Source organism: Theropithecus gelada, chromosome 14 (assembly GCF_003255815.1).
Source record: "Theropithecus gelada isolate Dixy chromosome 14, Tgel_1.0, whole genome shotgun sequence".
Lineage (NCBI taxonomy): Eukaryota > Metazoa > Chordata > Mammalia > Primates > Cercopithecidae > Theropithecus > Theropithecus gelada.
The window spans coordinates 40,246,563-40,261,140 of NC_037682.1; the positions used below are offsets into that span (position 1 = coordinate 40,246,563).

General features: G+C 33.3%; 1 protein-coding gene across 3 annotated transcripts in view; it reads right to left on the minus strand.

The window, feature by feature from the left end:
• Positions 1–325: 325 nt before the first annotated feature.
• Positions 326–14,578, minus strand: part of LUZP2 (leucine zipper protein 2) — a 604,128-nt gene continuing 589,875 nt past the window's right edge. For all 3 annotated transcript variants that reach the window (XM_025356954.1, XM_025356953.1, XM_025356955.1), the window contains 2 exons: positions 5,261–5,338; positions 326–4,433 (listed from right to left, as the gene is read on the minus strand). In XM_025356954.1, the coding sequence (XP_025212739.1) occupies positions 4,329–4,433; positions 5,261–5,338 (183 nt within the window). In that variant the 3' untranslated portion in view covers positions 326–4,328. The remainder of the gene's footprint in view (positions 4,434–5,260; positions 5,339–14,578) is intronic.

Genomic DNA, 14,578 nt, shown 5'->3' on the forward strand with positions numbered 1-14,578 from the left:
TTGATATAATCATTCCACTACTTGTGTGTTCATATATAGAGATACATCACATTGTACCTATTACATATCACAATAATAATTCATAAATTAAAAATAAAAATTTAAATTAAAAAAAGACAAAATCCCTGTCACCATGGAACTCTATATTTTTTAAAGAAAGCACATGCAAAATAAAAGATTTTGGGGGCACCGGCAAAGAAGGATTAAAGAAAATTTCAAGATGCTATTTAAGAAAAGTTCTTAGATCCTGATACACAGAAGCAAGTCCCATTTTTAATGTTCATATCTGCTTTTTCAATTAGTTTATGTAAGATAATATACATTGTATTCTTGTAACAATCTTTATTGAACAAAAATAGGCCATCTTTCAGCATCTTTTATTCTTCATCATTCGACTGTTAATATTATATAACACAATCCAAATGAACACATAGTTTGGGGAAGTTTAGGACTATACACACGACTAAGAAAATGTCTCCTAAGTAAACAGTATATGTTTTCTTCACTCTCTAGGTCTGGCCAGTTCAACCTATTCTATGGTACGCTATGGTGTCAATAATTATTTCAGCCTCTGCTGCAATTAGTGCTAATTACAATACCTGAGCTATAAAAATAAAAGATTTCATTATAGCAAAGTTCACAAATATTGTTTTAGTTCGGTTATCCACACTGCTCATCTAAAATAGTACATTTTCTTTACATATAACTGTCTTAGACTTGTAATTGAGGATATTTTATGAAACAGATCTGTATCTGAAACAGCGCTATGATGCTAAACATCTGCATAAGGAATGAAAAAAAGTTAGCAACCTAGTTTTTTCAATATTCAGATACTTGAGATTACACAGAAAACCACATCCAGATGAATGACTGAATTATTCACTTTTCTTCTAAGAATTTTGGCATTGGATAGACACAGCACTCATTTAAGTTTAATGCATTTTAGGAACAGGTTCAGTTTACATATTTAATGCACATAAAAGAAAACACAAAGCTAAAAGAAATTTCTAATTTGGAAACAAATACATCAAATACATAGCATTGATTACTATTTTAAAATAACTATAGAGAAATACAATTGTTGGTTCTGGTTGTATCTCTATTAAAACAAGTTATTCCATTGGAAAATATCTTTTTTCTTAATAAGAATCAATTACATATTTTTCAAAATGTAAGTAATCTTTCACTGCTTATCATTACAGGTACATAATAGAATTATGCTCTCTATAATCAACATTTAGGTTGATATTTTATTCCATATAAGGACGGTTGGGATTTAAGTGTTAATTCCTTTAAAACAATATCTGTTTATTTAGTTGTTAATTAAAAGATGTAAGAAATGGCCCCTTTCTCATACACAAATTCACAAATGTAAGAGAAACATTTTTAACTTATCTGATTATATTTTAAAGCAATTAGAAACTGAGATAAATAAAATGTATTCATTAAGGTACAGTCATAGAATATACTAAAAAAGAATCTCAAACTTAGCTATTAAAAGGAACTCCTAAAAATATTTTTAAAGGTCTCCTGCTACAAGTTTCTTTTTGTTTTTTAAAACAAATGATGCAATGAATATAACATAGTAAACTTTGCTGGATGTATAATGCCATATATATTTAAAGGAAAAAAATACATTGGCCGGGTGCGGTGGCTCACACCTATAATCCCAGCACTTTGGGAGGAGGTTGAGGCAGGTGGATCGCCTGAGGTCAGGTGTTCAAGACCAGCCTGGCCAACGTGGTGAAACTCCGTCTCTACTAAAAACATAAAAATTAGCCGGGCATGGTGGCAGGTACCTGTAATCCCAGCTACTCGGGAGGCTGAGGCAGGAGAATCACTTGAACCCGGGAGGCAGAGGTTGCAGTGAGCCGAGATCGCACCATTGCGGTCCAGCCTGGGTAACAAGAGCGAGACTTCATTTCAAAAAAAAAAAAAACATATGGATCCAAAGCCCACTTGATCAAGCCAGGAATTAATAAAAGAAATTTAGAACATAGAGAAAATAAACAACTTTAAAATGAAGCTTGATAAAAACGTGATTAATATCAACCTGAGTTCTTACCGTTCAACATGTTATCTCTCATGACAATTTCAGAAAATAACAGCCTGATTCTCCTTTTTTTTCATTCCAAAGATGCTTCAAAACATGCTGTGCTAGATGACATGGTGAATAACTTTCCATAGGACCCACAGGGCCTACAAGGGAAGTTGGGCCCCACGGTGGAGGTGGGAGACTGAATATAAATTAAAAATAAATGATCTGCTTCCCTGTCATGAAACTATGGAGATGGTTAGGGCCACTGAGCACAGTGGGAAAATTCCAAGGAACAGGACTTGCTAGACTAGCAGTATTCTAGTTTCTATAATTAAATTATTTTTAGAAATATGAAGGAGTCAGCAGAAACTTCAGACCTTGATCTTTTCTTTTATCCTGGTGACTTCATCTGAAAGCTCTATAGATCATCCATAAAGCTAATTATCTTTTTTTCTTGGGTAGCTGGTTTTATGAAAAATGCAAATGCCCCTTGATTTACAATAGGGTTACATACAGATAAACAAATCCAAAGTTGAAAACATTGTAAGTCTAAAATGCATTTAAGATACCTAACCTATGGAAAATCATAGCCCACCCTAACTTAAACCTGCTTAAATGTGCTCAGAACATATACCTCATCCTGCAGTTGGGCAAATTGTCTAACACAAACCCTATTTTATAATAAAATGTTGAATATCTCATGGACCATGTATCACTAGCCCTCCAAAAAAAACAAAAAACAAAAATTCAAAATTTAAAGTATGTAGAAATTATGAAGTTTTCACGGAATCATCAAAAAATCATTAAGTTGAACCACTGTGGTTGGCATCTGTCTGTGCTAATAAATGACACTGAACCATTCTGAAAATAGAATTGCTACATAAATACATGATAATGTTACTTTTACAGCTAATGATATTTTCCAATTCTCCAAAACTTTAAATCTATTTCAATATGCCATTTTGATCAGAGGTATGCCATTAAATCTCAGAATCTAAGTTCATCTATTGATTACACATTTCCTTTAATATATTTTTATTAATTATCTTCTAGGATACACTGATCCAAATGTATATATTGTGGTTTGACAGATCCATCCTGTAAAACCAATGGTTTAATATGCATTCTACAGTTGCAAAAAGGTTTTAAACAAAAGAAATGATTTTTCAGTTTAGACAACTTAACTGTAGTCATTAACTGAGTCTGCAACTTTGAATGTCCTATGAAACCTATTAACCAGATAATTATTCAAGGGTCAATTCCACTTGCTTGTGAGCTACTTTCCAATTATTCATGAGTGCATTTATTTGATTAGTGATATTCCTATAGAAAATCAGAACTCTTAAGGATTAACACTGCCATTGATTTATTTCAATAACACATTTGTTTTCAAAAAATATGCAACTGGGTTTATTGAATCAACATGGCTATTGTACTTTCATCAAACCCCTGCTTTGTAATAGGTATTACCTGATTTCATATTTGTATTTTAGAACTCACTCTTCATTCCCTACTCCGCTACCCAACTTCATACCAAAAATCCTGCCAAGTATTTCAGACAATTTGGTTATTAACTTGGAGTAATTGCAGTAGACATACATAAGAGATGTGTCTATAGAATGCCAAAATATTTAATCTTGTCAGAAATTTAGTCATTCATCCAGATATTTTGTCTATATGATGCCAAAAATACTTAATGAATTATGTTAGCTGACAAAATTCTTGACCCAGAATTGTCTTAGCATTGTTTAGACAAAATGATTGTTAGTAATTCAAAATAATACCAATAGCAATAAACACCATCAAAGAAACAACGTATTTAGGTTGGCACAAATTCCAACCTTGAGGAAAGTGACTTCAGTTGGCTCATGTGGACTAAACCCTTATAGATATGATTGTAATTTGGATTCTAAGAATGCTGAGAACCCACAATATTTTATTATCCTCCAGTTGATTTTGACAACTACATCATAGAAGTACTAGATATCCAAACGAACCAGGAGAATTACATGTTAGATAGCATTTGAGTTAAACCAGACCAATTTATATGGGGCAATTTACCGATGACAACAAAATTTTTATGACTGTGGATATTCATTTCAATTAGTTTATTGCTTAAGGATCATAATTGGTCTGGAATCTTTGAAAATTTGTAGACTACTTTATAAAGTTACATAAAATTGTGAAAAAGTTGCATGCTTTAGAAACTTAGTATTTCCATCAAGCTTGTGGTCTAAAAAGAGTATGAAGACAATAGCAAATGGACGTTTTTAACACAGTTTCTTAGTATTTACAGTATTTTTTCTTCTCTAGCTGCCATCCCTTCAAAGCTGGTCAATGGTTTTTCTGGGGCTTTTTTCACCTCACATTCAGAACAAGGAGGCATTTGCAATTTCTGTTAAACAATACAGAAAAGACAATTAAAAGAATCAAAATAAATACATGTTAAGGTAAAAATTGAAAAGTCTAACAGAATAAGAATGAAAATTCATAGATCTCAACAAATATCTTAGAGAAAATGAACACTGGACAGAAATGAAACAAATGTAAAGATGTTAATTATATTTCATAAAACTACAAAACAATATTTTGTCTAAAAAGAGCAAAATGTTTCAAAAACTATTTTGAGAAAACTTTGCCCAAACCATTCAATTCTGTTTTAATCTAATTCAAAGTTTGAGAATAAGTTATATCTAACTCAACATTTTAGTATTAAGTGAAATAAATATTAAGAATGTCAATGATACAATATTTTTGGTCAAGTATAATAAATTACAAATAAAAATTCAGAATTAAGCTCTCGACTTGTGTTTATTTTGTTTGCTTTTGTAAGCAATATGTACTTCTTTTCACCTCGTCTGCTTCCTCAAATCCTCTTTAATCTACTTTGTCCAAAAAGAAATATATGCCTGTTTGATTATCCTTGTTTATTTTTGTTTTATTTCCTGGTCTGTGAGAGGGAGGGTGCAAGTGAGGGAGAACTCCCTTCTCCCTTGACCTTCTGAAGGCCTCACATAGTCAAGCCAAAAGCTTAGTAGAAAGCAGAGCAGCCTTGGAAAAGCCCAGGGGCACCAGGTGAAGACACTATATAGTATATAGTATTAGCTATATAGTATTAGCAAGTACAACATCCTGCCCCAGCTAGAGCAAGAGAGAAGAGTGTTAAATACAATGGATTCAACAAGTGCTTTTTGACATAATCAAAATAAAACAAACACATACCTGTGGGATAGGCTCAGTTTCTGCAGTGGCATTACTTGGAGGACTTTCTTTGTGCGTCATTGAACAGGTTCTGCCTTCCTACAAAAATAGTAATTGAAAATACATCAGTGAAGTTAAATAAAGAAAGCGGGAGGGTAAAAACACTCTCTTGAATTCTTCCTGTTGAGAAGATTCTATCACTTTGATCCATACTGAAAAATCAAAAGCTACGGACAAAAATCTTCACCACAGCAGTGGGATTTCAAGGAGAGATCAAACATTCCTGGCTGGTGTGGGGATCACAATGGTGCTTATGGCAGTCAGCTACTACAAAGAAGTACGATTCCAATGGAAAATTATTTCCCTGGAAAACATTTAAAAAGAAGTAAAAGATTATAAAACGACTATATCTGCAATGAATCCAGACTCTGTGATTCATACATGTCAATTATTTGAGTGCCTGTAGGAACATCAATATTGCAAGCTAGGAAGCAATGTAACTAATATGACCACCAATCTGTCTTGCATAAAATCCTCATCATCTTTTTTGAAAGATAATATTTCTGGAACTAAGATCCCAGGAATTTTACTGGCCAGAATATCTGATCTTACTTATTAGCTTCAACAGTTTAAAGGAAGATGAAGTGTTAGCAATGAAAAAAAAAAAAAAAAAAAAAAAAAAGATCCACTTGGGCTTCACTTCCATTTTAACCAGGGTTAAAATATTCAATCCTCCCTCCCTCCCCCCTCCCTCCCTCCTCTCTTCCTTCCTCTCTTTCTTTTTTTCATTTACTGATAATTTTCCTCCTTCCTCTCTTCCTGTCTTTCTTCTTCTTTATTATATACATACTTTTAAATTAACAGCAACATACGTGGTGTAAGAATCTGCATTTGCGTGTGTGTGTGTGTGTGTGTGTTAGATTTCTCATAATCTTTTCCATGTGCAAGACAGAGCCTAACAGTTTAATAATTTGTGAACACTAGGCCAGGTGAAATGGTTCACACTTGTAATCGCAGCACTTTGCAAGGCTGAGGTGGGTGGATTGCTTAAGCCCGGGAGTTTGAGACCAGCCTGGGCAATATCGTGAAACATCCTCTTTCCAAAAACAAAAACAAAAGCAGCTGGGTGTGGTGGTGGCACATGCCTGTGGTCCCAGCTACCTGGGAGGCTGAAGGGGGAAGATCACCTCTGCCTGGGAGGTTGAGGCTGCAATGAGCTGTGATCATGCCACTGCACTCCAACCTGGGCTACAGAGTGAGATCCTGTATCAAAAAAGAATATATATATATATATACAAAATTATATATAAAATTCAAGACCACTGGCCCACTGATATCAAAAAAATAAGTTTCTTTCCAAGCAATGAACCAGGGGATAGAGAGCTAAATTGACTTTAAACTCTGAAAATTCTGAGTAGAAGATAAAAAGGCCTACAGAAGATTAAACCTACTCTAATTCAGATTTTAAAGGTTATTTTACATGCTCCCTCTATTCTCATATTATATTGCTCTTAATTGAACACAAACCATGTATCTGTACATTTCTTTGCCCACGTGTGTGCTACCCCACTTCCTTCACTGCAGGCCCCTGAAAACCAACTACTCATTTCTGCCATATTTCATCTTTTCTACTGCTAGACAGACTCAGTCACCCTTCTGGGCTCTAAAAGTAATGCTTATAACAACTTTAGCACTTACCGTTGTTTTTATATATGTAATCATGCCTGCCTCCCCAATATATTGTGAATAACTTTAAGACAGAGACAACATTTATCGCCACTAGATCACAGCTAGATGCCTACCAAAAAGTGGTCAATATGTAATCTCTAAATAAATAATAAATAATTTTAAAATATTGGCGATGTAATAGTTCAACACTTTAGAATTTTCTTTTTTTTATTATACTTTACATTCTACGGTACATGTGCACAACATGCAGGTTTGTTACATATGTATACATGTGCCATGTTGGTGTGCTGCAGCAATTTTCACAAATGCCTGCTTTCTTTGGCCATATTTAGGCACATTTTATACGCAATTGGTTCTTCTAAATAAGCCTACAGTATACAGAAAAAGTGAGATTGTCACTATAAGACTAAAAATAGCTGAATTCTTAACTAGCTTATTCTAAATACTTTTTAACTACCTAATTCTAAATATTTTTTAAGTATTCTAAATACTATGTATTCCTTTATATACATAGAGGAGTCTTCTACCCTGCCTAAGGAAAAATATTTTTATTTTTTCTTGTGGTATAATTTATAATTGGAACCTCACATTTCTCTGGAAATATTATAATTACTCTGTTTTGCTGTAATAAACCAACTGGCTGTTGTTTTTATTATTCTTGCATTTACCCTTTGGAAAATTAACTTATTGTAAAAAATCAAGCTCAAAAAATGTAGTTCATAGAATAGTTCATTTGAATAGTGTAGGATTTCCCAAAATGCACTTGGTAAGAGTGGAGTTCATGTCATTTAAGTTTAGGGAAAAATTGATTTCAACATTAAACAGTTGTATTTATTGTAGTTCTTCTCAGAAACCTCAACATACAATATCTTAAAGTTTTGATCTTGAATGATCTGATCACATAATCACAGGAGGTGCCTGCTAAAAAACCACTCCAGGGTGATAATTCTGTCCTACAAATATGGGGTTTGCATTTTTAATCGGCATGCTAGCAATTCAAATGTACCTATGAAATTTGATATTCACTTCATAATGCACAATATGTTATAAATCTCTAAGAAGGAGATATAATGTACATATTTCTTGAATATCTTTGACTTAAAACTCTTTATGTATAAAGCTTCACTGAGGTCATCGTCATGAGGAAGACACTATGGGATTTGCTATGGAATATATTTCATTAATGTTAGCACAACCAACTATTTGAGATAAGTCTTTGATCATCTGAACAATGAAAACCTACTACATTTCAACATTAAAGAAAATATTTTGTGGCTAGAAGACAGCTGTAGCTTTTTTGATACTTTTATCTCATAATGAATAGTATCTTTAAATTTACTCTTTCTGTGCTTCACAGGCATTGTGGAAATTTCATAAGATGGTTCATAAAATTGTTAGTGAGTCTCAGAGACACACCAGAGATAAGGCCACAGTACTATACTGCATAGGTTTTGTGCTTTAATAAAGCCTTTTACTACACTTAAACCTTTGCTGAAATAGAACTCAATTTGGTGAGACACAAAGGGTGGGTTTCTTATAGAGTTCCCTCACTCTGTTGCAAATAGGACCTGGAATATCAAAAATTCCAGAGAACTGTTGTGAAGGAAGACAGGACAAATTTGGCCCATTACTAACGCTGTAGTATAAAAGTAGTTTTGACTATTGGTTAAAAGTGCTTTGGAGTGAAGTAAACTGTGGTTTATGTTTTAGCTCTGATACTTATCCATTGATGACCAAGTTATTTTTCTCTGGGCTTCAGGTTCTTTGGCTATAAAATGGATCTATTTCTTTATGGAGTTGATTTAAGGGTAAAATAAGAAAATATAAACAAGTATTCAGCATAGATTAACAAATAGTAATCACTCCTTTTTTTTCTTTCTCCTCATTTGATTATTGTTATCACTATCATTAATGATTACAAAACAATACTTATGATCAGTTGATACTGACATTATTTTATGTCACAGAATCAACAGCGATGCAATTACCAAATATAGAAAAATAAGAGGAAAGGTAGAGAGAAGAGAAGGAAAGGAAATAAAGAAAGTGCTGAGTAGAGGTACTGCAAAACATTTCTTACTAATGCTTCTCTTTAACAATGAAGGTAAAATATAACAAAAAAAAAATAGGTGGGAAATTAAAGAAAGAAAAAAAAAACAAAATTAAAAAGAGAAATAAGCTTTCCTGTATTAGGCTAACTTGTTTGAGACACAGCAACAGGCACAGCCCAGACCCAGGGAACGTCTTGATAATACTATCTAAGAAGCCAGGACACAAAGGAATGTGCTCTGGAGACTCTCCCAGCACTCTCTCAACATAGCGAGAAGAAAAACAAATTTTCCTTTGTTTTATAATATGAGTTTATAGATTCTTGTTCTCTGTAACTAGTAACTTCAAGTATTTTGTTTTATGTAAAAAGTACAGAGAATGTCACATGAAGCCTGAGCAGGCCTGAACTACAGCTGTCTAGGCACCATAGTGAAGGTTATAAGATAAACCAGTGCAAGGCTCTTTAAAGCAAAACCAAGATAACAGACACCTGGTTTGCTTGGCAATGGTCATGTGTAATCCTAAGTTATGAACTTGTCACAATTTAATTAATTGTTCTGCGTCTGTATCCTTGTTTTTGCTCAACTGTAACTGTAAGCTTGCTTCAAGTTAGCCCATCCTCTTTTTAAAGTGTGTATAAAAGTCAAGTGCTGTCTTTGTTCTGGGCCTAGTGTTTGTATGTTAAATCTACTGGGTCTGAGTGCACTCAATAAAGATCCTGCTGTATCCCAAGGTCTCTCTGATCCTCCTGATTCTGCAACAAATTTTTGATACTAATGTTTTGCTTTGGAAAGAAAAAATGTTTGAGAAAATATAGGTTTCAAGATGATACCAAATTGTGTTTATATATTTAAAGATTTATCCAATAAAACATGGGTTTAGAGTTATAATGTGAATCACTGAATATAGAATTAAACCAGTTGACTTACTTCTAGGGAAGTTCCCTTGGAAACAACAGAATTTAATTCTTAAAAGAAAACCTCTTCATTCAAAAAAGCTACACTACATTACACAGTAAGAGGTGGGGTCACTGAGAGAAAACAGGCATTTACTGCAACTATAGCTAAGATCTAAAGAGAGTAGCCAATGTTATCTAAAGAGTAAATATAATTTTTTAGACAACTATTGCAATAACTTTTGCTTATGCAAATATAATTTTGTTTTTCCCTTTATGGCCACACAAATGAAACCTAGACAATCTAATAAATTATCTTTGTTATCCTTAAATTGCCTCAACACTGACAGTCAAATTGAGCTTCTAAAATGGTTCTATACTTTAATCATTCATTCCACAAACATTTACTGAGTTTCTATTATGAGTCAGGCACTGACAGAAAATAGAACAATAAAAACAGTCAAGGACTTTGATGTCAGTGGAGGTTATATTCTAGTGGAGAAAGCATAAATACATACATAAACAAGAACATATAAAAGAGAGTATCAGAGAGATTTAAGTATAATGTTGGAAGATGCCTGCAGGTAACCTCTGTAAGATGAGAGCACAGGCTTTGAGGTCAGGCATATCTATGTTCAAGCTCCAGTTCTTTCACCTACTAATTATCTATCAGGGGAAGTTCTGCAACCTCCTTGGACTTTAATTTCATCAACTGAAAATAGGGATATTAATATACATCACAGACAATTTCTATACATTTTAAACATAAATTCAATATGTTAGTGTATTTGTGTGACATATTTTAGATGCATAAGAATCATTTGTTTAATTATTTCAGGTGCCTAAAACCAGTTACATTTTTTTCTTTCCGTTGCTTTTAAGTTTATATGCTTTTCCATCATGTGTGATTTAACATGTAAAATAGACACATAAATATATGTGAAGTAAATTAAGGATGATAATTCTGTTTCAACTTAATTGTTGTTTACATATTTACTATAGATTATAACTGTGTCAAGTGATATCAGGATACAAAAGAGGTATGTTTCATAAAACACATTGATCATACCTCAGTAGGTTCATAACTTATAAAATTGCATGACATGGCCATTGTTAATTGTGCTGAAAATGTAAGATATACACATCTGTTTTACCTGAATGGTTCAGTGTCAGTTTACATGAATAGGGCTCTGTGTTTCATCAGTGGAATTTTTGGACCCTGCCACAAGAAAAAACTTCAAGGTCACAGCTAAAGGTGATTCAAAAGAAGGGAAACTTTCCATGATGTGAACTGAAGAGCAATAGGAAAGTTTGAAGGGAAATAGAAAAGTTTGCAGGGCAATAGGAAAGTTTATTCTTTTTTATTTTGTCAGGCAATTTATAACTTTAGTCTTCAGTAACACACACACCCCCACATATACACACACACCATTCATAGTCACTCACAATGCCATTATTATCAAACTTATATATGAAATTACATATCTGAAACATATGATCTTTAAATTGTTTAATCTATGGAAAAACAATTATTTTACAACACATATTCTAAAAATTTCAAATGCTAGTTATAGACTTAACTGGGATATTTTGACAGGCAGGATTCTAAGATAGTCCCCATGTTTCTCATCCGCTGGTGTGCAAACATTATATAACACCCTCCTCTTCAAAGGTTCTCACAGGCAGACCCTATGAATATGATGGTATATATAACTCCTGTGATCAGGTAGTTGGTTGGCATTTTAATAGAAATGGAGATTATCTAGATGGACTTGGTTTGTCAGTTGAACCTAGAAAGATAATAAATATCTTATTTTTGCTTTGCCTTTGCTTTGATTATTAAACTGCAGTCTATTTACTGGCTCCACATTTTTTGAAGGTGGACACTGGATAATTTGTAAACAAATACACTTCTGGGAGATAGGTAATATTTAAATAATTTTGTGAACATAATATATAGATAAATTTAGGTGAAAGGATAAGTTAATCTTTTCCTCATTTGTCTTTCTCCTTAACTTCTTTTTGCTACATATACTGCTGGCTCTTTCATTTCTTAAAATTCTGTGTTTCTTAATGCTCTTCTCTTAATGTTTTATTATCTAATCACTTTAGTTCTCATTCAACTGAATCCTTAAATGAGTAGATTCCCATTTGGATGTTTGCATAGGTATGCAATTTTAGATTTTAGATATTAGATATTAGGTATTATTTTAGATTTTAGATATTGACATATAGACATGTATACCATCACTTGTTATTTTCCTTTATTAATTTTTTTCAGAATATATATTTTCTGCTATTTTATGTATATATTAGTTTATACACCCACACACACATACTGCCAGGTGATTTATAATTTATAATTGCCTGACATACTGTGTGTGTGGGTGTATAAACTAATATATACATAAAATACATATATTGTGTATTACCCACTGGGATAACATGCTCAAGTGATCAAAGTTGTTATTATTTCCAGGTGTTGCATGTGTAGCTGGAGTATGAAAATTGAAAATAAATAAATGTTAATTTATGAATTAGTACAGTATAACTTATCAGGTATCTGTTATGTACCAGATGCTGTAATTGATTTGATATATATTTCATGTGATTTAATCCTCATAACAATACTCAGATATTTTTGTCTTTTTTACACATGAGGACAACAAGATCAACAGAGCTACATAACATCCTCAAAGTCATAAAGCTATTGCTGTTACAATTGAGGCAAAGTCTCTTGCTGCAAATTTGGGATCTTGCAAAGATTCATATTTTCTTTCTCCCATTTTATTATTTAACTATACAATATTTTAGATTTTGACAGCACCTCACAGGTTGCAGTCTCAGGTAACAAGACAGTTTGTGACAAAACCAAAAAATGTTTCTCATAATATACTTTTGCAATATTCTACCAAGATCCCTAAGTAAATGGTTGGTACACATTTGGGCCTGATGAATCACTGAGATGTATTATCCAGAAAAGAAGACAATATCACTCATGGCTAATTAGGGCAATCATTGATTTCTTCATGAAGGAGGAACTGAGGCTTGAGTGATGAATAAAGTTTTTTGAGGTAAAGTCATGAGGACAAAAAAGCAGAAGTAAACATTCTGTAAGTGAGGGAGATGCATCAAAGGTAGTAATTTTGAGGTAAACTGAAATGGGAAATACTGAGATTAGAGTAGGTACAGTTCAGGAACTCTGAGGTAGCTCAAGCAGCAATGTTTATACTGAATCTGGCAGACATTAAGTGACAATTACATTGTAAATATCCTGCAGTAACATGCCTATGTTTCTAAGAAGTCAATGCTTCCTCTATGTTGGAATCTAAAGAGATTTATGAACAGCCCTCTACAGTGATCATTACATACAATACTTGTCCAAACATGTCATTAGTACGACTCTCTTCCTCCAGTGAAAGATTTGTAATCTATATGATTTTTATAAGTATCCCTCTCTGACTTCTAGATCTTGTCAAGGCGGCATCATTTTTCTTCTCCCACATGGCTGACAAGAAGTTGAAACTTGGCTACTTTTGTTAGAAGTTAGGTTTTAATACTCAAATATTTGGAGTTAGAGTTCCAAAGATTATTTCATGACTCTATTACTAAATTAAATTATAAAACTGAAAGAAAAATGCATAAAAGTTCATTTTTTTATTTTATTTTTTATCATACTGTAACTTCTGGGGTACATGTACAGACTGTCCAGGTTTGTTAGATAGGTATACATGTGCCATAGTGGTTTGCTGCACCCATAAATTCGTCATCTACATTAGCTATTTCTCCTAATGCTATCCCTCCCATAGATGCCACCCCACAACAGGTCCAAGTGTGTGATGTTCCCCTCCTTGTGTCCATGTGTTCTCATTGCTCAACTTCCACTTATGAGTGAGAACATGTGGTTTTTGATTTTCTGTCCTTGTGATAATTTGCTGAGAATGATAGCTTCCAACTTCATCCATGTTCCTGCAAAGGACATGAACTCATCCTTTTTATGGCTGCATAGTATTCCATGGTGTATATGTGTCACATTTTCTTTATCCAGTCTATCATTGATGGGCACTCGGGTTGGTTCCAATACTTTGCTATTGTGAAGAGTGCTGAAATAAACATACTTGTGCATGTGTCTTTACAGTAGAATGATTTATAATCCTTTGGGGATATACCCAGTAATGAGATTGCTTGGTCAAATTTTATTTCTGGTTCTAGATCCTTAAGGAATCTCCACACTGTCTTTCACAATAGTTGAACTAATTTACAATCCCACCAACAGTGTAAAATTGTTCCTATTTCTCCATATCCTCTCCAGCATTTGTTGTTTCCTGACTTTCTCATGATCGCCGTTCTAACTGGTGTGAGATGGCATCTCATTGTGGTTTTCATTTGCATTTCTCTAATGACCAATGGTGATGAGCTTTTTTTCATATGTTTGTTGGTCACATAAATGTCTTATTGGATTAAAAACTTAAACATAAGACCTAAAACCATAAAAACCCTAGAAGAAAACCAAGGCCATACCATTGGGGACTTAGGCATGGCCAAAGACTTCATGACTAAAACACCAAAAACAATGACAACAAAAGCCAAAATTGACAAATGAGACCTAATTAAACTAAAGAGCTTCTGCACAGCAAAAGAAACTACCATCAGAGTGAACAGGTAACCGACAGAATGGGAGAAAATTTTTGCAATCTATTCATCTG